Source organism: Lepidochelys olivacea (genome assembly GCF_965140295.1).
Source record: "Lepidochelys olivacea isolate rLepOli2 genome assembly, chromosome: 3".
NCBI lineage: Eukaryota > Metazoa > Chordata > Testudines > Cheloniidae > Lepidochelys > Lepidochelys olivacea.
In genome coordinates, this window is record NC_140413.1 from 48,443,570 (window position 1) to 48,464,739 (window position 21,170).

Consider the following 21,170-nt stretch of genomic DNA (forward strand, 5'->3'; position numbering starts at 1 on the left):
AGAAATAAAGGGAGGAAATCAAGAGAAAAGCTGTACTTTCAGGTGAGATTTGACATCGGAGGGAGAGTGCTTCAGGTGGAGGGATACTGAAAGCTGTTTCAGAACAGGAGATGCAGGGTAAGGTCTCTCGAGCCAACTGTAGCAACAGTGTGTGGAATGACAGAGGCCAGTGCTGAGGGGGCAGGGACAAGAAGTACTGAGAAACAAGTCCCTTGAGAGAGGCTGAAGCAAATCTGTGAAAGGTTTTATGAACAAGGAAACAATTTTGAATTGGAACGAAGGGAGGGAAGAGCTGGTGTTTTAGGATGTGCATGATGTGGCTGCACTTCTTTATATGTATAAGGTTGGAGGTAGCATTGTGCACATGCTGGAATCTGGACAGCTGGCATCTAGTGCAGGTCCTAGAGAAAGGAAACTGCAACGGCCAAGGTGACAGGAAACAAAGGCATGGGAGAAGATTTCAGCAGAGGTGTTCGGAAGTAGTGGGGTATGCATGGCAATAAAAGTTTTACTCACATTGGCAGTGTGGGAGGACAAGACAAGTTCCAGCCAGGGACTCCATGGTTATTATGGATAATAAAGGCAAATGGAAGTTCTTAATGGAGGAGGGAGATGGGATGGTGGTGGAGGAGGCCCCCTCATTGGAATCATTCTCATTAGATAATTTCACACAGTTGGTTTATCCAAAAGAAAAAAGGGGGAAAAAGTTGTATGGGAAGATTGGGCCTTTAAGTACAGCCCTGAGCATGGGATGCTGGGGCACGATTCCTTCCCTGCATCCTCCTGCCTCCAGACATGTAGTAATTTGCTGCTGACCTAAACAGCTGCAATTTATTACCCCTCTCCCGCCCCCCATACATACCCTTCTGCTGGCTGGGCAGTACTGGCTGACAAGTTGGGATCAAGTTTCCACCCTTTTCCCTGCCCTTTTGGCCCCACATGATGGCCTGTAAGTCCAAGGCACAGTCTAGCCTGTGTTCCTTGATAATTTATACATAGATGAAGGGATGCATGTGCCTTCAAAGATCATCACAGAGCTAGATCAATGAGAGATAAGGGCACTCAGCATTTCACAAGAGGCACTTAGCATCTTACAGATTCAGACCCTGTATATTTCAGTTTACAGTAATAAGACTCTCTGCTAAAAAAAAAAAGTCACATAATTGGCTGATCTGGTGACCTGGATGTATGAAATTGATATGTTTAAGATTACTGTAAACCTGAATAAGTGAAAAAGTACAACCCTTTTCTTTCATATATATTACTGTGACTTTATTTGTTGTATAGTAAGTCTCTGGGGGAGTGTTTGGAGTTTTATTTAAAGGATCTGATAAAAACTACACTGCCAAAATTTGAAATTCTCTGAGTTCTGATTATTCAACTTCTGCTGAACAGATAAGAAATAAAAATACAAAGCCTAAAATGTAATTTATTATCAAAAGCAGTAAACATTAACATACCCTTAACTGTACTATATTCTGTTTAAAAGACTCCTTACCTGGTAGAATTATTATCTAATTATTTAAATAAAATCTCATTTCTTTCTTCTAGAAAACCTGAAGTCGCAAACAACAAAAACAAAAAAGGAAAGTGCTATTCTGTGTGGATTTTTCCAACATTCACATTACTGAATAATGTCCTTAATGTTTTAAAAATTATGCTATGTGAAACTATAGGTTCAAATCTCAGCAAGGTCACCTCAACACTTCATTCTTTCAAGACAATTAAATTGAGGGTTCAGTGCAGTGTTTTTATATGTTTAAAGAGCACATTACTTAATTAATTAATCAATCATTAAGTAACTCTCTGAATATCCCTGTGAAGTAGGTAAATAAGTATTGCCAGCTTCAGTTTACAGCCAGAGAAGCTAAACCAGAGAGGTTAGGTGACTTGCCCCAGGCCACATAATCTGAACACCATACATTTGCTCATCCCTCCAGACCACTGCGCCTCTGGAAAACCATCAGTACAATCTGTAGGCCTTCCAGATGACACTTTAAAAAAACAGGGTCCTGTCTACTCTCCATGGACATGACAGGGTAGCTTTTCAGACAGGTGGCCTTATGTTGCAAGTTCCATTTGCTCACACCGAACTTGTACCAGAATTTTTATGCCCACAATTCAGTTGTTGGTGCAGATCTAAAAGGCAGCACCTCTAACAACTTGATCATGGGTGCAAATCAGATAAAGGTGAATTTATACAGTTGTGCACCCACAATTCATTTTCTGACTGCAAAAATGCTGATACAAGTTAAGCTTCCACACGGAGAAGCTGGTCTAAGCCCTGCAGAAAATATACCACTAAAGATACTATGCTGTTTTTTTATTAGGGTAGTTGTGTGTGTCTGTGTCCTTGGTTAAAATTTGTCCACTCTCTACGTTATTGTGCTATGTTCATTTGTCGCAATTGTCTGCCCCAAGGCAATTGGACTTCAGAAGTACCATATGTATGTAATGGTAAAATGCTTTGGGATCCTTTAGCATTAAAGGAGTTACGTACAGCAAATATAAAATACATATACCATTTTACTGATTTGAATTAGATTTAATGAGGTATATTAAAAAAGGATTTTTAATTGTTAGATAGGAGTGGCAAGGTTTAAAGCTGTACGGTAGTCACTAGTGAGTGGAGTGCTGGCCTCTTGCAAAATTCCTGAAATGCAGATGACACTGATAATGCTCCATAAACTAAGCCCACAGCATGGAATAATGCCTCCACCAAATCTGTAAATGTGGAAGTTTGTCAGTTACTGCAACATGCTACTAAGTAGGTAGTTGATAAAAGAAAAGTGATTTCAACACACATGAGGCTCTAAGAGACTGAGTGACAACATGACAACAAGCTGATCACCTTCAGAAGGAAATCCAAGTATTGCTTGATGACTGTAGCAGGATTGCCATTTACTGGGCACCCCCTCGTGGCCAGGGGTGTGTCTGCCATGGCCTACTAACAATTTCTCCCCTTTGATGCTCTCCCATGACATTCCCACCAAACAGTCTCTCACAGGCCCTTTTGACCAGGCTTCAGCCTCCAGGCCCTTCTGGTCAGGCTTTTATTCCTTTGTCACTTTCCCAATACGCCAAACCAAAACTGAAAACAACAACATAGCAATTACTCTGCTGGTCTTGAGCTCTGTCCTCCAGGGTATCCCTTCCATAGCTTACTGGCAGGCCTCCTGCCTCAAGCAGTCTCACAAAAGCCCCCTCACTGTAGCCTGCCCTCCCGCACTCCAACTTCTTCCTTGTTGCAACTTCCTGCTGCTCTTATAGTGGAACCACCTGATCCAACCCATGTGTGACTCCTTTGTAATCAGGGTTGACTAGGCCTAGGCCCTCCAGCCCTTAAGATCTAGCCACCATGTTACACTCCCCACTCCAACCCCATTAAAGCCTTGCCAGGGCAAAGTCTACCTGAAGAGAACTTCCCCATCTTCCTGCAATTTATGTGTGTTGCCAACCATGTGAATGCATTGTCCAGGCTCTCTCCCCTTCCAGTTTGTTCAACATAGTACACAGGCAATCTCTTTTTTTCTAGGATCTCTGCCTTTTCCACTGCTTCTGCCACTGATGCTAGCTTTTAAACTGCTTCTCTCACGTTTGAGCTCCCATGGGCAGAACCTGCAAGAAATGCTCTAAAACAATTAGGTCCATGACTTTCCCCAGAGAGTTCTCTGGCAGCTACCAATCAGCCAGGTCCTGCAACCTGTGAGCTACCACATGGGGTTGGGCTTTCCGCTGAAATGACTCGATACAGAATTTATGCCAGTACGCTTCTAGTGTCAATCCTAATCTAAGATGGCTGCTTTCCATTCAGGGTATGAGTTGACTGTGTCACTGAAAGCTCTAAATGTGGTTTGAGCCTGTCCAGTCAAAAATGGTACCACCCTCGCCACCCAAGTGGAGTCTTCTCAGCCAGCAAGGCAAGGAACCCGCTCAAAGGTACAGAGAAAGGCCTCAATATTGTCCTCCAACCCCAGCTTTGCCAATGTCGGGCCAGGCCTGCACTGACCTCATCCCTGTAAATGTCTCCAGTTACTGCAGAAACTGCTCCTCTTTTTGGCACTGAGACTCCTGCCACTGCTGCTGGGTGGAAAACTGTACCTTTTGTTCACTTGGCAAAAGTCAGCAGCAGGGTCTGAGTCTTTTGCTGCTGTTCTGCGAATAATGGGACAGTGTCCTTCATCTCTTTTTTTATTGTTACCCCTTCAGTTTCCACTTTCCTTTTTGGTGGGAGGGGAGTTGCGAATCTTGCCAGCTACACTAGTTGTAGAGGGTTACCGTTTACTCAGCACACCCCATGACCAGAGGTGCCATTGCAGTACTTTGCTAACAATTTCTCCCTTCTCTGGGGCTTTCCCATTACATGCCCAGCAAACAGTCAGCCACATCTGGCCAGACTTCAGTCTCCAGGCCCTTCTGGCTAGACTTTTATTCCTTTTTCATGTTCCCAATACAGCAACACACAATTGAAAACAACAACAAAGCAATTACACTGCAGGTCATGATCTATGACCTAAGAAGTGTCTCTTCCACAGCATACTGCCACGCCTCCCACCTCTGGTAATCTCAAAAACTCTCACAAAAATTCCCTTCACTGCATCTTCTCTTTCTTTCTCGCTCTGTAGCTTCTTCATTGTAGCTTTCTGCTACTCTTATAGCCAGGCGTGACTCCATTGTAATCAGGGTTAGTAGGCCTAGGCCCTCCAGCTCTTAAAGGCAAGCCACCCTGTTACAATGACACTTTCCAGGATATGGCTCCTTTATGTTCCATCAAGTTACAGTGATGATCGTTGCTGCGTCTGCTCCATGTATGCACCACAAAAGCAGGATTCTGGTCGCGCAAAACAAAAGTGTGACCACTTTTATGTTTAATTTTTTTACTTGGATCCATGTAAAAAGTTTGCTACTTCTAGGTACTAGGACAGAATATTTTTTTCTTAGGCTTGATCACCACCAGTTAACCAATCCCCTACTGCTGGTATTGTTCCATGAAGAGGACTTTTGGACAGGGGATTTGGAATAGAAGAGAAGACACTGGAAGTATTAACCAGGCAGCCTTTCTAAATGTATAATCACTTACCAAGGGAAGCCAAAAAAATAATGCATAAGTGTAGGCAGTCAAAGTGCCATTGGACTGTTGATATTGACATGAGCACACCCTTGAATATGCTAGCCCCTATTTTGCTGCAGTGCTCTTATAATTGAAGGGAGTAGGTCACTATTAATAAAGCTTTAAAATGGAGTAGCTCAGCAAAATAGGATAGCGTCTGTTGTCATGTAAAAACAGGGTTGGGCCATTTAGAATATTCTGTTCTATGTATATTCTTGTACTGCAGTCATCACCATACTATTTGAGCACCTATATTTTGTAGTGGGATATGAAAGATGGAGGTAAGCACTGTATTTAGTCTGTACCAGCATTAAACTCCCTCAGAAAGTCTCGTCATAGGTTCTTACCAGACAAATTTTAATGTTAGTAGGGTGTGGAAAGATGTTTTGATGTTTTCTTCAGCCTTTTATTCATCTTTCCAGAACAGATACTATAACAGGTAGTTTAGAGAAATGGCTCTTGATTGGCCATTTTTCAGAGCAAGTGCTAAGTTTATATCTTGTGCCTGATTTTGGCTGTGGTTAAACTTCTCCTGGTGACATTGCCCTTCCACTGGAAGAACTTTGGAAGGAACATCTGCACACTCCTATTCACAATGTTACTCTGGTTGCCAGTCTGTACCCATTGCCATGTGGTATTTGTGATGGCCTTGTCAATTTGTGCCTGAGCAAATACATGTTGAACTTGTAGACATGACTGTAGACATACCATCATAGAGCTGTCAAATATCTATTTATTTAAGATATTTATCCAGTATGCAGAACTAAGATAATGTACTACATCCCTTTCTTTGTAGTGTTACTAGTTTTGCTTGATAGTTTCTTTGAAAGTCGACTAATGAAAGTAAACCTCTGAGTTCAGTAAAGGCATCTCCACAGTCTCTGTGAGTCTGCACAACATATTGAGCTGTTAGCTAAATGAATTACTAATTTTAAAATATTGTTATAATCCTTGAGCTACTAAATAGTTCTGCTTAGTAAATCCATTATTTTTCCTTTGTCATCTCTCAGGATTACAAAAGAAGATAGATGGTTTGGTGAAGGAACTAGAGCATTTTCAAAGAAAATCCTTCAACCTTATAATTAAAAACAGAATTGTACTTGTGGTGGACATTAATATACTTAGGAGTTATTAATATTTCAAGGTATTTCTAGGTTGCTGAAGCCCACAGCATGCAGGAAACTCCAGTGAAAAATAATAATCATCGCACAGATTCCTCAAGGAGATTTTTGACAACCAGTACAAGGTATAGGCCAAACCCTGCAGACTTCAAATGCCAATGGGACTCTGAAATCAGTGAGCCTACCTGTGTAAATAAGATAATATGGCTTACTGAGAATAGCATCAGTTCACACAGAAGTATCTCAAAATTTTTCACAGCCAGTTATACCAGACTAACCATCCATTATAATTAAGTTATGGAGAAGTACAGTTGATAGATACTGATAGTAAGAATTTTCCCTCACACATTGCCCTGAAAATTTACTTCACTGTTATACCCCCTGCTAAATATCAGAGGGGTAGCCGTGTTAGTCTGTATCCATAAAAACAACGAGGAGTCCGGTGGCACCTTAAAGACTAACAGATTTATTTGGGCATAAGCTTTTGTGGGTAAAAAACCCACTTCTTCAGATGCATGAAATGAAAATTACAGATGCAGCCATAAATATACTGGCACATGAAGAGAAGGGAGTTACCGTACAAGTGGTACGGTACCGTGCTGACAGGGCCAGTTCAATCAGGGTGGATGTGGACCACTCCCAATAATTGATGAGGAGGTGTCAACACCAAGAGAGGGAAAATTGCTTTTGTAGTGAGCCAGCTACTCCCAGTCCCTATTCAAGCCCAAATTTATAATGTTAAATTTGCAAATGAATTGTAGTTCTGCAGTTTCTCTTTGAAGTCTGTTTTTGAAGTTTTTTTGTTGAAAAATGACTACTTTTAAATCTATTATAGAATGTCCAGGAAGATTAAAGTGTTCTCCTACTGGCTTTTGTATGTTACAATTTCTGATGTCTGATTTATTCTTTTATGTAGAGAAAGTGGATATGGGGTAGTGCGGTAGTTCTAAAACTTTTGTACTGGTGACCCCTTTCCCATAGGAAGCCTGAGTGCGACCCCACTTATAAATTAAAAACACTTTTTTATATATTTAATACCATTATAAATGCTGGAGGCAAAGTGGGGTTTGGGGTGGAGACTGACAGCTTGTGACCCCCCAGGTAATACCCTCGCGACCCCCTGAGGGGTTCCGACCCCCAGTTTGAGAAACCCTGGGATAGTGGATATGGGGTAATTTTAAATGTATCTACACAAACTTTAAAGTTCTGTAGTGATATTCTGAAAGATTTCCCCCTAATTTTACAGCTAAATATGCAACACAATATCTCTGTTTTTTCTGGGAAGTCTGGGCTCTGTAAACCTTTCCTGAGAGCTGTGGATTTTGCTTCTACATAAGTCATTCTTTCCCATAAAATGACTATGATATCACTCTATAAGCTCTTGAGCAATAACTGCACTTCTGCATTCCTCATGAAAGGCCTAATTCTTCTCCCTCTGAAGTCAATGATAAAATCTCACACTGACTTCAGTGGGAACAGAATTAGACCATAGAACTGGAAAAATAAAATAGTTAATAAGGCCTTATTTTTAATTATAAATTTGTTATGAGACCATTTAAATTCTCTTGAGTTTTTATTTTAGTCCAAGGTATTTTGCACCCATATCTTTAATTTTCTTGGGAAATTCAGTTTAAAAAGCAATGAAAACCAAACTCTGTAAATAGGACCAGTGTCCTAGTGTGGAGTGAAGTGGTTTTGGCTGCAGCAGACCCAGCTTCCTCCCTTTCTGCTGATAACTGGTTAGCGGAGGGACTTTCCAGTGAGAACTGGGATTAGTAAAGGCTGGACCCAGAAGGCAGTGAATATAAAATGTTAACAATTGTAGTATGTATGAATTTCAGAATGATCACGTTTCACTACAATACCATGATTTTAGTCTTTTCTTTCTAGGCATTAATCCTGGAAATATAGGAAACAGGTATACAGTACAGGATTGTATATTGTGGGCCTGATCTTGTTTCTGTTGAAATCAATAGCAAAGCTCTCACTGACTTCAGGGAGAACAGACTCAGATTCAGTGAGTGGCTAAAATCTCATGTTGTAAATTTGTAATACTTTACGTTTACTGAGAGGAAAAAGAAGTAGTGATCTCATCGTGGTATCTGCCAGCTCTCCTGCTGAATGGAGCTGGACCAGACTGTGTCAGCCACAGGGAGGGAGATGTCTTTACAAAGACTTTTGTATTTATTTGTCTATTCTGGCTTTCCTGGTTGCTTAGTAACAGTATCCTATGTGCAAAATTGTATATTTAATGTCTGTTCAGGATGTGAGATGTGAGCATGTCTGCAAAAATTAGGGATCCAATTAATATATGTTTCCTCAACACAGCATGTAAATGGCTGCTTCCACCTTTTTTCTTCTTCTACAGGCTATCTGATTTCAGAGAAAGTAGGGATAGATGTGGGTCTCTCAAGAGAAATAAACAATAAATGTAAGGAACAATAGATCTGAAATGGGTAGCTTGTGTTTTCAGATGGAGAATCTGGCAGTTGTAAAGTATCTTGCTTACAAAAGCCTGCAAGTGTGGATTTTAATAAATGGTACAAAACCCCCTTCTGTAGTTAGTAACTCCACACTGTAATATTAGTGAACAATTACATCTCTCCCAGTTAAAATGATTTAATCCACCAAAACTCTCAATGTCAGGACTCTGACATAAAGCCTCCCAAAGCAGAGAAAAAAAAGATTGAGAACACAAGACCAGATTCATTCTACACTGATAAATTCTAAACGCCAGGCTCCAAAAGCAGAAAGTCCAGCAGAAATGGTGGCACTGGACTTAGCTGGTACAGCCTCAAAAGTGGCCAGGACCCTGTCAGGATGGGACAGTCTAAGGCAGGGGTTCTAAAACTGGCAGTTGTGACCCCTCAGGGGGTCATGAGGTTATTACGTGGGGGTCGCAAGCTGTCAGGCTCCACTCCCAAACCCCGCTTCACCTCCAGCAGGCAGTCCTCAGACTTATGACACAATTGGTTCCTGAAAATCACGTCTTAAGTCGAAAATGTCATTTCCCAGAGGAACAATATCAGATTGAGCATTGTAAAGTCAAAACCAACGTTGTAAAGTCAAACCACAATGACAATTTATAAACGCCGTAAGTGCTGTTTGTCGTAACTCGAACATCATAAAGTCGAGGACTACCTGTCGTGTCAAATATAAAAAAAATGTGTTTTTAATGTATAAGGGGGGTTGCACACAGAGGCTTGCTGTGTGAAAGGGGTCACCAATACAAAAGTTTGAGAACCACAGGTCTAAGTCAGCTGGGAGATGCATAAATAGCCTCTTTCTGGAGCTCTATACCAATGGAGCTACTGAAGGCTGGATCAGATTATAAAGCTGCCCTCTTCTACAGTGCAGGCTTATGAGTTGAGCTGGTTGGAGTTTATTGACTAAACATTTTTTCATTGGATAATGCTGATTCATTGAAACTAAAACTGTTTGCTGGAAAAGATCCATTTCAACAAATCTCCCATTTAGAAAAAGTTTTGGGGAAAAAAAGTTCATAAATTGTCAAAATGTCACATTTCAGCATTTTTTTAAAATGAAAAATTTTGGCAGTTTTTACTATTATTCTGTCTTATTCTGCCCAAGCAGCAACTAGATGCCCTAATCAGGGTGTGTACACATTTGTTTTATATTTGTGGTGATCTGTTTTGAGAGAGAACATCTCCTGGAGATGATGCATCCTATCATCCAGTCCTTACTTAAGCAAGACACCCACTGACTCCATCTGAAGAAGTGGGTTTTTTACCCACAAAAGCTTAAGCCCAAATAAATCTGTTAGTCTTTAAGGTGCCACCGGACTCCTTGTTGTTTTTACTGACCCCAGTGAGAGTTTTGCACGTGAAAGAACTGCAAGACTGGCCCTGATGTTTCCTTCTATAAGTGGAGGATCTTGGACTTTTTCTTTTCTTCATTACAGACATTTCGTTCTACCTTTCCAACCACTTTAATTACTTTCTCAAGAAGATGCCAACAGACAGGTAGGTATTTATCCCTGAGGGTCTCTAGCTTGTCACAGTAAATTGTGTGAAGAGATGAGTGGGTGGAAAGAAAAATACCAAAGAAATCCAAGGTTGTGTTATTTTACTCCGTGTCCTTTATGTTGCAATAAGACTGATTTAAACCATTTCATGTCTAATATATTTAAAACAGCTGGACTGCATGCTGATTCAGTGCTGCAGTAGCAGCAGAGGGATGCTAGAGAGCCTCTGCCACCTCTTCAGCACTGCTTTCTTGCCTCAGCCTCTGCAAAAGCAGCAGAAGCAGCAGCACAGCACAGATGCCTTTTAAAGCAGCCGTGAAAGCTTTGTGACTTCTCCCCCCAAAACCAGAGGAGTCATGCAATCCATGACTGTGTGCCAAATCTCTAGCCCTGAATATTATTTTCTAATTTCTATCAGAGTCCCATGTTTTTAAGTTGGCAGGCTCTCAGTGAAATAGGTTCAGTTGTTTACTCTCATATCCACCCACCACTTGCAAAAATCCTCAGAAGTCACAGATTTTTTTAAAATAATGATAAACGACAGAGTCCATGACGGCTGTGATAAAGCTCTAATTATCCCTGTCGGGCAGGGTGGGTTTGTCAGAGCATGCACATGTACTCAGACCTCTTTTAAACCCTGCACTTCGTATATCTCACTTTGACCAAATTTCTACCCCTTCCAACCCTAACCTTCTATGATTCTATTCCATTGGCCTGATTTTAGTGTGAATTTTGGACTTCATCTGTTCCTATTGAAGTCAATGGCAAAACTTCACTGGGAGCAGGAGCACAACCTGAGCGCTCAATTCTGCCACCTACACCAATGTTGAGTGATTCCTTCTTGTGGACTAAAGAACTACTCAGCGTGTGTAAGGGAGGCAGAATCAGGATCCTAGTGATTCATGACTTGGGGATTCCTTTTCCCCAGACTTTACGTGTAAAGTTTTGGGTGTTTTCAGATAATCTGGGGCTTTCTAGTTGCTCTGAGAATCATAGAAGTATAGGACTGGAAGGGACCTCAATAGGTCATCTAGTCCAGGCCCTTCTCTCAAGGCAGGACTACCTGATAATTAGACCATTCCTGAGGAGTGTTTAACTTGTTCTTAAAATCCTCCAATGACGAAGATTCCATAAACTCCCTAGGCAATTTGTTCCAGTGCTTAACAAATCCTGACAATGGGGAAGTTTTTCCTAATGTCCAACCTAAACCTCCCTTGGTGCAATTTAACCCCACTGCTTCTTGTCCTATTCTCAGAGGTTAAGGAGAATAATTTTTCACCCTCCTCCTTATAACAACCTTTTATGTACTTGAAAACTGTCTGTCTCCTCTTCTCCAGACTAAACAAGCCCAATTTTTTCAATCTTCCCTCATAGGTCATGTTTTCTAGACCTTTAATCATTTTTGTTGCTCTCCTCTTGACTTTCTCCAATTGGTCCAAATCTTTCCTGAAATGTTGCACCCAGAACTGGACACAATGCTCCAGCTGAGGCCTTATCATGCAGAGTAGAGTGGAAGAATTACTTCTCGTGTCCTGCTTACAACATTTTTGCTGATACATCCCAGAATGATGTTTGCTTTTTTTTTTTTTTTTGGCAACAGTGTTACACTGTTACACATATATAGCTTGTGATCTACTATGACTCCCAGATCCCTTTCTGCAGTACTCCCTCCTAGGCAATCATTTCCCATTTTGTGTGTGTGCAATTGATTGTTCCTTCCTAAGTGGAGTACTTTGCATTCATATTAAAGAAAATATAATCTCATGAAATTGCACTTCCTTGAAAAAATGTAAAATAGAAGTACAACCCAGTCCTATACAGTACTACTGATAAACTCTTCACAGAGTACTGATGTTAATTCTTATTCCATTTCTCAGCCTAGATGTCACATTGTTTTTAACAGAACAAACTAAAATACAAACTACTTCAGTTTGCATTTTGTTCCTTCCCTTCCCCCGCCCATGAATTTTCAGTACAGCCAAGAGGATTAAAATAGTCCTTTCCTTCCTTTGTTTTAAGAGTCTAGTGTAAAAAAAAAGGGGGGGGGGGAATGCAAATGTTGGTTCTGTGTTCTCCTTATAGCTTTTATTCTGTAGTTCATAAAAGGCAGCCCAACTGTCTAATAGTCCTGAGACTGTCAATTCTTATATATGTCAACTTTTCCATTGCCAGGATGTGTCAGACTTCATCCACTCACTTATCCTTGGTGTTCTGGGTTGCTCCTATATGACTGTAATTGTACTGTACATCTTGTTGCCCAAAGGATGATTAATAGTCTTTTAGTCATACATCCCTTTAAATAGCATACACAATACATACACCTCAAGTTGCAAGGGTAAACTACTGTCTGAAGTTTTTATCATCTTTGTACCTTTAAGCCTTCTGAGTCTGTATTATCTCACAGAGGTTTTACCTCTGCATTCAGGACACTATAAGGTGAGGCAAACTCCAGGCATAATAGTCAGTCTGTGGCAGACAGATAAGGAGACCAGGTAGTAGTGGGGAGGCAGAGATCCTCTGTGTGAATGCCCCTTTTCTTCAGTGGATCCTCTGTAGTGTATAGGTTTGGAGAACATAAGAACAGCCATACTGTGTCAGACCAAAGGTCCATCTAGCCCAGTATCCTGTCTTCCGACAGCGGCTAATGCCAGGTACCCCAGAGGCAATGAACAGGTAATCATCAAGTGATCCATTCCCTGTCACTCATTCCCAGCTTCTGGCAAACAGAGGCTAGGGACACCATCCCTGCCCATCCTGGCTAATAGCCACTGATGGACCTATCCTCCATGAACTTACCTTGTTCTTTTTTGAACCCTGTTATAGTCTTGGCCTTCAAAACATCCTCTGGCAAAGAGTTCCACAAGTTGACTGTGCATGGTGTGAAGAAATATTTCCTTTTGTTTGTTTTAAACCTACTGCCTATTAATTTCATTTCGTGACCCCATGTTCTTGTGTTATGAGAAGGGGTAAATAACACTTCCTTATTTACTTTCTCCACACAGTCATGATTTTATAGACCTCTATCATTTCCCCTCTTAGTCGTCTCTTTTCTAAGCTGAAAAGTCCCAGTCTTATTAATCTCTCTTCTTGTGGAAGCTGTTCCATACCCCTAATAATTTTTGTTGCCCTTTACTGAACCTTTTCCAATTCTAATATATCTTTTTGAGATGGGGCGACCACATCTGCATGCAGAATTCAAGGTGTGGGTGTACCATGGATTTATATGGAGACAATATGATATTTTATCTCTCATTATCTATCCCTTTCCTTATGGTTCCTAACATTCTGTTTGCTTTTTTGATTGCTGCTGCACATTGAGACCAAATCTCTTTCCACTTCTGTGGCTGTATGTATGCTGGGCAAACTCTTCCCCTCTCCCCTTTTGAAGGAAGAGTTCACAGGAGACTGGGCTAGTTTTCTCTTCCCCTATACAGGTTATTTTCACACAGAGAGGCCCTCAGATTGTAAGATTCTAGGAGGAGAGGGCTGGATTTTTTTAAAAAATCTGTTTATAAAACTTCATGTACACCAGTGACATGATGAAATAACAGTTATTTTTCCTATGAAATTCTTCAGGCTGTGGCTGTGTGACAAGGAAATCCCTTAAAATGAAAAAGTTCACGCTGTTCGATTTTGTAAATGATAATTCGCTACAAATTGGAGAGACTTCATGGATTCAGGATCTTCCCAATGATGACAGTGAACTAGAAGGACTCCTGAAACCAAATGAGCAGGTGCTAGTTAACTGGCCTGTGGGAGAAAGGAAGACAGAGAAACATTTAGTAAAAGTAGTGTACATGAGTGGTGAGTCCATCTGCAAAGCAGCCCATTTATAACAATTTAATTTCAGATGTCGCTAGCTGACTAGCAGAATAGTATCATCTGCTTGGACTTCTCTTTTCTCCACTTCAGATGACCCTCAAGAGCTAGTTGAGATGATGCAGAAGATATTGCAGGCAGATGAAATTACAAAAATACAAGTTGTTGGAAAAGGCAAGAGGAAGAGGATTGAGATGATATTCTCAGAGAGTGAAGATAGTGACCTGGACAAAGGGCAGGTGGGTTTTCAGTCTCTGTTGTTTTCCCAAGTGTGAACCTGTTACTTTTATGCCCTAATATAAATATAATGTTCCAGTGCATTGCTTGTGACTTTTCAGTATGTGTATGTTGGCAGTGGAGACAAAGGCAATCTTCACATCATGCCTTAGCTCAATGACATGTTGGGGTAATTGATAACACGGGTCCAGATCTTCCCTCCATCCTTATCAGAAGTTGCAGAAGGATAAAATGTATGTAGAATCTTCACAGCTTTGGATATTGTGCACCTACACTGCATCATCCCCAATGAGAAAGGGCTCTGACAACACCATAAAGTGGGCAAGGGTCATGGCTTCTGAAGTCTGCCGTGGAGTGAGATCTGCAAATTACTCAGGAGAATCCATGGATCTCAGAACTGACAAAAGATACAGACATATTTTTTCTACTCAAAAGACATAGTAAGGCCAAAATGAATAAATGTTTGTAGTGTACAATGAAATCTTCTGATAGAAAACACTATGTGAGTGCAAATGTGTTATCATGTGGTTATTTTCAGGGGAAAATGATGAAGAGTATAAAAAGAAAGAAATCATTACAGGCCTCTGCCTCTGCCAACATCCTGAGTCAACTTGAGACATCTTTAATTAACAAACAGGTAAAACATCTTGTCATCAGTAATTTGCAGCTGTGCAGCACAACAAAGCTGAGGTTCACATTTAAAAAAATTAATTTATTTAAAATTTTAAGTGAATTAGTGCCGATGAAAGATGCTATCTTTGTATATGTTCATATAGTGCTTGGGAGATATAAAGTAGTGTATTAGAGCTAAGTATTGTTAATATTGTAGTCAACCAGTTAGTTGAATTACAGTATCAATGTTAGTTAAGTTGATTATTAAGGTGAACTCATATTTATATTTTGTGTGTCTTTGTAAAGAGAATATCCTCCTTTAGCCAAACAGTTTAATAGTAGATACTTTTATTTTCTGTTGTTGCTTTTTAGCCCAATTTATTTTTTTCAGAGAGAACCGTATTCTGGAAATGCTTTTCTGTACAGCGAAAGCAGTAGTGATGATGAGGAGCCCTTGTTTCAGTTATCCAAAGTGGAACTACGTGCCAAAATAAAAAGTCTGAAAAGGAAACTGACAGACACCATGAGAGAAAACTGTCGCCTACGGCAGTCACTGGTCATGCTTCAAGGTAAACTGTGGGGAAATGGACACTTTTTGATGAAGAGGAGAACTGAAAGCACATAAAGTCCTGATTGTTGTGAGGACACTTACATGAGAACTGTGAGTGCTGAAGCATCTGTCAAGATCTAGCCCCAAATTAGTAAAAAAAAGTCATTTCTGTATGACTACAGCATTTAATTCCAGTTGGCCCATAGATGAAATCAACTTAAAAAGAGACTGTGAGATCATTGAGTTTAAAGATGGAAAAAAAACTGGTTAAATCAGCAGGATTGTTCCTCACAGAACATTTTCATGTGCTTTGTATAAGTGTAGGTCAAGTTTGAATAACTCCAGCAACTGGGTCTCCACTGACCAAAGTCTAACTGATGTTATTGTTCGGCAATTTTTGATATTCTAAAATTTCCCCTACTTAGTTCTATCCCTTAACTTCTAATTATTCATCCCTGAACCAAATAATTTCTTCCTTTTGAAAATCATCAGTTATTTCTAAGTGACGCCTTGTAATCTTTTAACCAATTTATATCCATTTAGCTCTTTTAACCAAGCCTTTAGTCACCTTAGTTGGCCTTCTCTAGATCCCTCTTCAATTCATTGTTGTTTTCTTAATATGGGCAGCCAAAACTGTATGCAGCACTCAAAATGTAAATGAACAAATGTTCCTTAAATAGGGTCTGTCACCTGCCTTATCAGTAACATGATGCCACCGAATGTACAACCCAGTATAACATTGCTTTTTTTTCCCCTTGGTCAGCATATGATGCTGCAAGCACATATTCAATTCAGTTCATTGTCTGCCTAGTCCTCTCTCATTGTTACTTTGTTTCAGTCTTCCCTCACCCATTTGACCTTTGTGTTCTGGATTGTTTTTCTCTAAATGTATCAGTAGGATTTTTTCAGGTTGAATCTGATATTGTTAATATCTGCTATTGTTAATATTTTAGGTTGAATCGGATATTGTTAATAGAGTGGTGTAGCCGTATTGGTCCCAGGATAGTAGAGAGACAAAGTGGGTGAGGTAATATCTTTTATTGGACCAGCTTCTGTTGGTGAGAGAGACAAGTTTTGCGCTTACCCAGAGAGAGCTTACTCTCTCTCCAACAGAAATTGGTCCAGTAAAAGACTGTTAATATCTGTCCATTGCATTTAAATTGCTAGGTCAATTTCTACTTTCCTCTTGAATGCTTACATTTCCCCTTTGCTGTATAATTTCTATTAGTTTAATTACTGTGCTTTTTGCTTCCTCTTTATCTCTTACAGTGTTTCATTAGATCATGCTTTGCCACTCCACTGAATGTAATCTCTGTAATGGACTCACTCCAGAAAAGCTCATCTGTGTAAATAATATGTTGACCAAATAAGGGGACATTTTCACGGATTTCTTATAACAAGAAATAAAAGGTCAAATGCAGCCAGACATACCTCCATTCTAGTGAATAGAATTGGACCTGCTTCTAACTATTGTGAATTTCGCCCATACTCTTCAATCTTGTAGTGCTGTACATATTTTGAGAAAACAGTGTAAGAAAAACAGCCAGGTCAGCATTACGGTGGGCATGTGTTAACCAATGGCTCCTTTTATCAATCCACAGACAGCTAGCACGTTGCTTATGCTGGAAGCCTGATCTCCATTGTGGGGTTCCTTTGATGACAGGGCAGGGAAGGAATTTAAAAAAAAGGAAGCAGCATTCTAATGATATCTCTGCTGATTGCTGGGGTTGGTCTAGAAGGAGACTGCAAGTCCTGTTCTTTTGACTACTGTGACAAGAGTTTGGTTACAAAAATACCTGTATACATGAAACTAAACCAAAGTTTAGTAGCATCAGTGGCTATTCTTAGTGATTACTCTTTCTAATTTCAGTGTTGCCACAGGCAGTCACACATTTTGAGGAACTGGTAGGTATGGCTGAGGCCCTGCTCAAAGGGGGAGTGACCACATCTGCCTCCAGTATTCATTCACACACTGTCTGGAAAGCATCAAACAGTTCTTTATCAGATTCATATGCAACTATCCACAGTAACTCCAATTCACCGATAGCATTGAACATGGAAGAAGAGGAGCAACAGCCTGAGAAACAGGTTAGCTGAAAGCTTATTTCAGCAATAAGAGTGAAATAAAAGTTGATATATTGCAACATTTATTGAGACTATGTAAAGAAAAGTAAACCTCAGTAGTGATAATTTTATTATCAGACAGTAATTAGGAAAGTTGAGGAATTTATTAATAAATAATTATTATCCTTTTGTGTGTGAGAGGTTTCCCATTAGACATAGTGAATCACAGTGAGCCCTCAGGTGCAATTTTGCAACTCCCTTGACTTCATTAGATTTTCATGTCTTTGGGTGAGGAGAGCATGGATCAGTATGAAATGCTTTTCAATTCAATTTCAATAAATCCTATGCTTGGCTGTGCATGGGGGACTTTGATTGACTTCAAACAGCTGAGGGGAAAATATGACCTTAAAGTTATGAAAGAAGGTCTAAATCTTTCTTTTTTAAATAATAAATAAATAAATAAATGAGGGGGAAAGGGTGTCTTTCTGTCCATGTTAAAGAGATTGGCCAGAAGTTAATTGGAGTTACTCTGATTTTGGATGGAGCGACCTGGGTCCCAGATGTTCCATTATAGTAATAGAGCATTATCAAGAGATCACAGGCACAGAATCTATACAGGAAAAATATCAATTTAAAGATTTAATTAAAGAATAACTCCATTAGTTTCTGCATTCATAATTTACATAAACGTTTCTATGTACTGAGTCATGCCAATCCATACAGATCAGTTGTATGGATTGTATTTCACGTGTCCCTAAATCAGGAAAAATCCATTCAAAACTATTAAGAGATGACAATTTTATTAAATATGACAACTGTTATGTACAAAATGTGCTGGGAGAGAAGCTGAGCCCTGATTAGGGAGTGGGGCTTCTCTGACTAGGGGTCCTATAAAGGTAGCCAGCCAGTCAGGCAGTGGCATAAACAGCTGCAGCGGCACGAGAGCCAGCAAACAGAGCGGTTGAAAGGGGAGTTTGCATTGCGGTGCTTGTTTGGGGTTTGTTTTTGCTGTTGGTGCTGGTATTTTGGTGTGGTTTGTGTTTCCCAGATTAACAGGATTAGGTGAGAAGGCTATGACAGATACAGAGGCAGCAGTGGGGGTGACCCATGTAGTGGAAGACACAATGAAGATGACTGGATGTGGAAGCTGCGGTATGTACATGATCCTGGAGGGGGTACCTGGAAAGAGTTTCATCTGCATAGTGCCGCCTGATAGAGCTGATGGAAGAAAAGATCAGAGGATTGGAGATGCAGGTGGAAAGTCTGGTTGAGTTTAGAAGGGGGTCCGAGCAGATTATGGAGCAAAGACATGAGGAGCCTGAAGGGAAAAGCTCAGACTTGCAGATGGAAGCAGGACTGAAGAACTCTGAGGGAATACTGCTGGGTGAAGAAAATGGACAGTGGAAGCATGTGACTAAGAGAACCAGGCAGAGGAAAAGACAGGCTAGTGAAGGAGAAATAGAGCTCAAGAACAGGTTTGCAAAGTTGGAAAATGAAGAAGGGGCTCAGCAGGTGGTCACTGAAGGTGGAAGGGCAAGGAAGAAGAGAAGAGCAGCTAGTCCTACAGGAAAAGGGGAAGAGTCAATGGAGACTATGCCAAATATGAGCCCCTGGAGGATACAGGATGTGTTGAAGAGGATTACAAGGGAGAATAGAAATGGAAAAAACTTGCAGCCAGAGGGAACAGGGGATAGACCAGAGAATTCCACCGTCACCAGGAAAAGGCAGGTCTACGTGATCGGGGACTCCTTACTGAGAAAAATGGACAGTCCTGTAACCAGAGCTGATCCAGAAAATAGAAGGGTATGCTGTCTTTCAGGTGCTAAGATACGGGATGTGGACCTGAGGTTGAAGAGGATCCTAAAGAAAGTGTGAAAGAATCCACTGATCGTCCTTCATGTGGGAACAAATTATACCGGTAGATTCTCGCTAGAACGTATCAAGGGAGACTATGCCAGGTTGGGGAAGACGCTTAAGGAAATCAAGGCTCAGGTGATCTTCAGGGGATTCTGCCTGTTCCTAGAGAAGGGCAACAAAGGTGTGACAAGATTATGACTATCAACGGATGGCTCAGGTAGTGGTGCTATAAGAAGGGCTTTGGGAAGTATGGCCACTGGGAGGCATTCATGGACAGAGGACAGTTCTCTCAGGATGGACTTCATCTGAGTAGGGAAGGAAATAGACTTCTAGGATGGAGGCTGGCACAACTGATTAAGAGAGCTTTAAACTAGGAATTTAGAAGAGATGGTTGGGAGATGTCCAGGTGATCTCCACATCGGATTTTAGTATGGAGAGGGAAGAAAACAAAGTAAGAAAGGATACAGCCCTGGGTAGGAGAATGGACATAAGGAGAAAGGGCAGGGTGGATACCAGTCTAATAGGTCATACTGGCTGTAGAATGTCTGTGCCTAATCGGGTACAGAATGTGAGTGAGGCCAAACAGCAAAAATGAAGATGTTTGTACCCCAATGCAAGGAGCCTAGGTAACAAACCGGAGGAACTAGAGCTACTGGTGCAGGAAGTGAAACCAGATATTCTAGGGATAACAGAGACATGGTGGAATAGTAGTCACGACTGGACTACAGGTATTGAGGGGTATGTGCTGTTTAGGAAAGACAGAAATAAAGGTAAAGGTGGTGGAGTAACGTTATATATCAATGATGAGGTAGAATGTAAAGAAATAAGAAGCGATGGAATGGATAAGACCAAGTCCGTCTGGGCAAAAATCACATTGGGGAAGAAAACTACTAGCACCTCCCCTGTGATAGTGCCTGGGGTGTGCTATAGACCGCCGGGATCCAATTTGGATATGGAAAGAGCCCTCTTTAATGTTTTTAATGAAGTAAATACAAATGGAAACTGTATGATCATGGGAGACTTTAACTTCCCAGATATAGACTGGAGGACAAGTGCTAATAATAATAATAGGGCTCAGATTTTCCTAGATGCGATTGCTGATGATTCCTTCATCAAGTAGTTGCTGAACCGACTAGAGGGGATGCCATTTTAGATTTGATTTGGTGAGTAGTGAGGCCCTCATAAAATAAATGGTTGTAGGGGACAACCTTGGTTCAAGTGATCATGAGCTAATTCAGTTCAAACTGAATGGAAGGATAAACAAAAAAAAATCTGCGACTAGGGTTTTTTATTTCAAAAGGGCTGATTTTCAAAAATTAAGGAAATTAGTTAGGGAAGTGGATTGGACTGAAGAATTTATGGATCTAAAGGCAGAGGAGGCCTGGAATTACTTCAAGTCAAAACTGCAGAAGCTATCAGAGGCCTATATCCCAAGAAAGGGGAAAAAATTCATAGGCAGGAGTTGTAGACCAAGCTGGATGAGCAAGCATCTCAGAGAGGTGATTAAGAAAAAGAAGAAAGTATACAGGGAGTGGAAGATGGGAGAAATCAGCAAAGAAAGCTACCTTATTGAGGTCAGAACATGTAGGGATAAAGTGAGAAAGGCTAAAAGTCAAGTAGAGTTGGACCTTGCAAAGGGAATTAAAACCAATAGTAAAAGGTTCTATAGCCATATAAATAAGAAGAAAACAAAGAAAGAAAAAGTGGGACTGCTAAACACTGAGGATGGAATGGCGGTTAAGGATAATCTAGGCATGGCCCAATATCTGAATAAATACTTTGCCTCAGTCTTTAATGAGGCTAATGAGGATCTTA

At 40.6% G+C, this 21,170-nt stretch overlaps 1 protein-coding gene and 1 long non-coding RNA gene across 8 annotated transcripts in view; one reads left to right on the top strand and one right to left on the bottom strand.

Annotated features, from left to right (window-relative positions):
* The window catches only part of BEND6 (BEN domain containing 6), a 41,273-nt gene that overhangs the window by 2,912 nt on the left and 17,191 nt on the right, over window positions 1–21,170 (top strand). For 3 of the 7 annotated variants that reach the window (XM_084622771.1, XM_084622767.1, XM_084622765.1), the window contains exons 2-6: window positions 13,793–14,020; window positions 14,129–14,274; window positions 14,811–14,909; window positions 15,276–15,453; window positions 17,305–17,522. In XM_084622771.1, coding sequence (XP_084478897.1) covers window positions 13,825–14,020; window positions 14,129–14,274; window positions 14,811–14,909; window positions 15,276–15,453; window positions 17,305–17,522 — 837 coding nt within the window. In that variant the 5' untranslated portion in view covers window positions 13,793–13,824. Of the gene's footprint in view, window positions 1–3,682; window positions 3,940–10,048; window positions 10,215–13,792; window positions 14,021–14,128; window positions 14,275–14,810; window positions 14,910–15,275; window positions 15,454–17,304; window positions 17,523–21,170 lie in introns of those variants that run through there. The other 4 variants (XM_084622766.1, XM_084622769.1, XM_084622770.1 and 1 more) reach the window with 3 other exon arrangements.
* The window catches only part of LOC311517707, a 42,139-nt gene continuing 34,807 nt past the window's right edge, over window positions 13,839–21,170 (bottom strand). Inside the window, exon 3 of the long non-coding RNA XR_014710767.1 lies at window positions 13,839–13,966. This is a non-coding gene — a long non-coding RNA (uncharacterized lncRNA). The remainder of the gene's footprint in view (window positions 13,967–21,170) is intronic.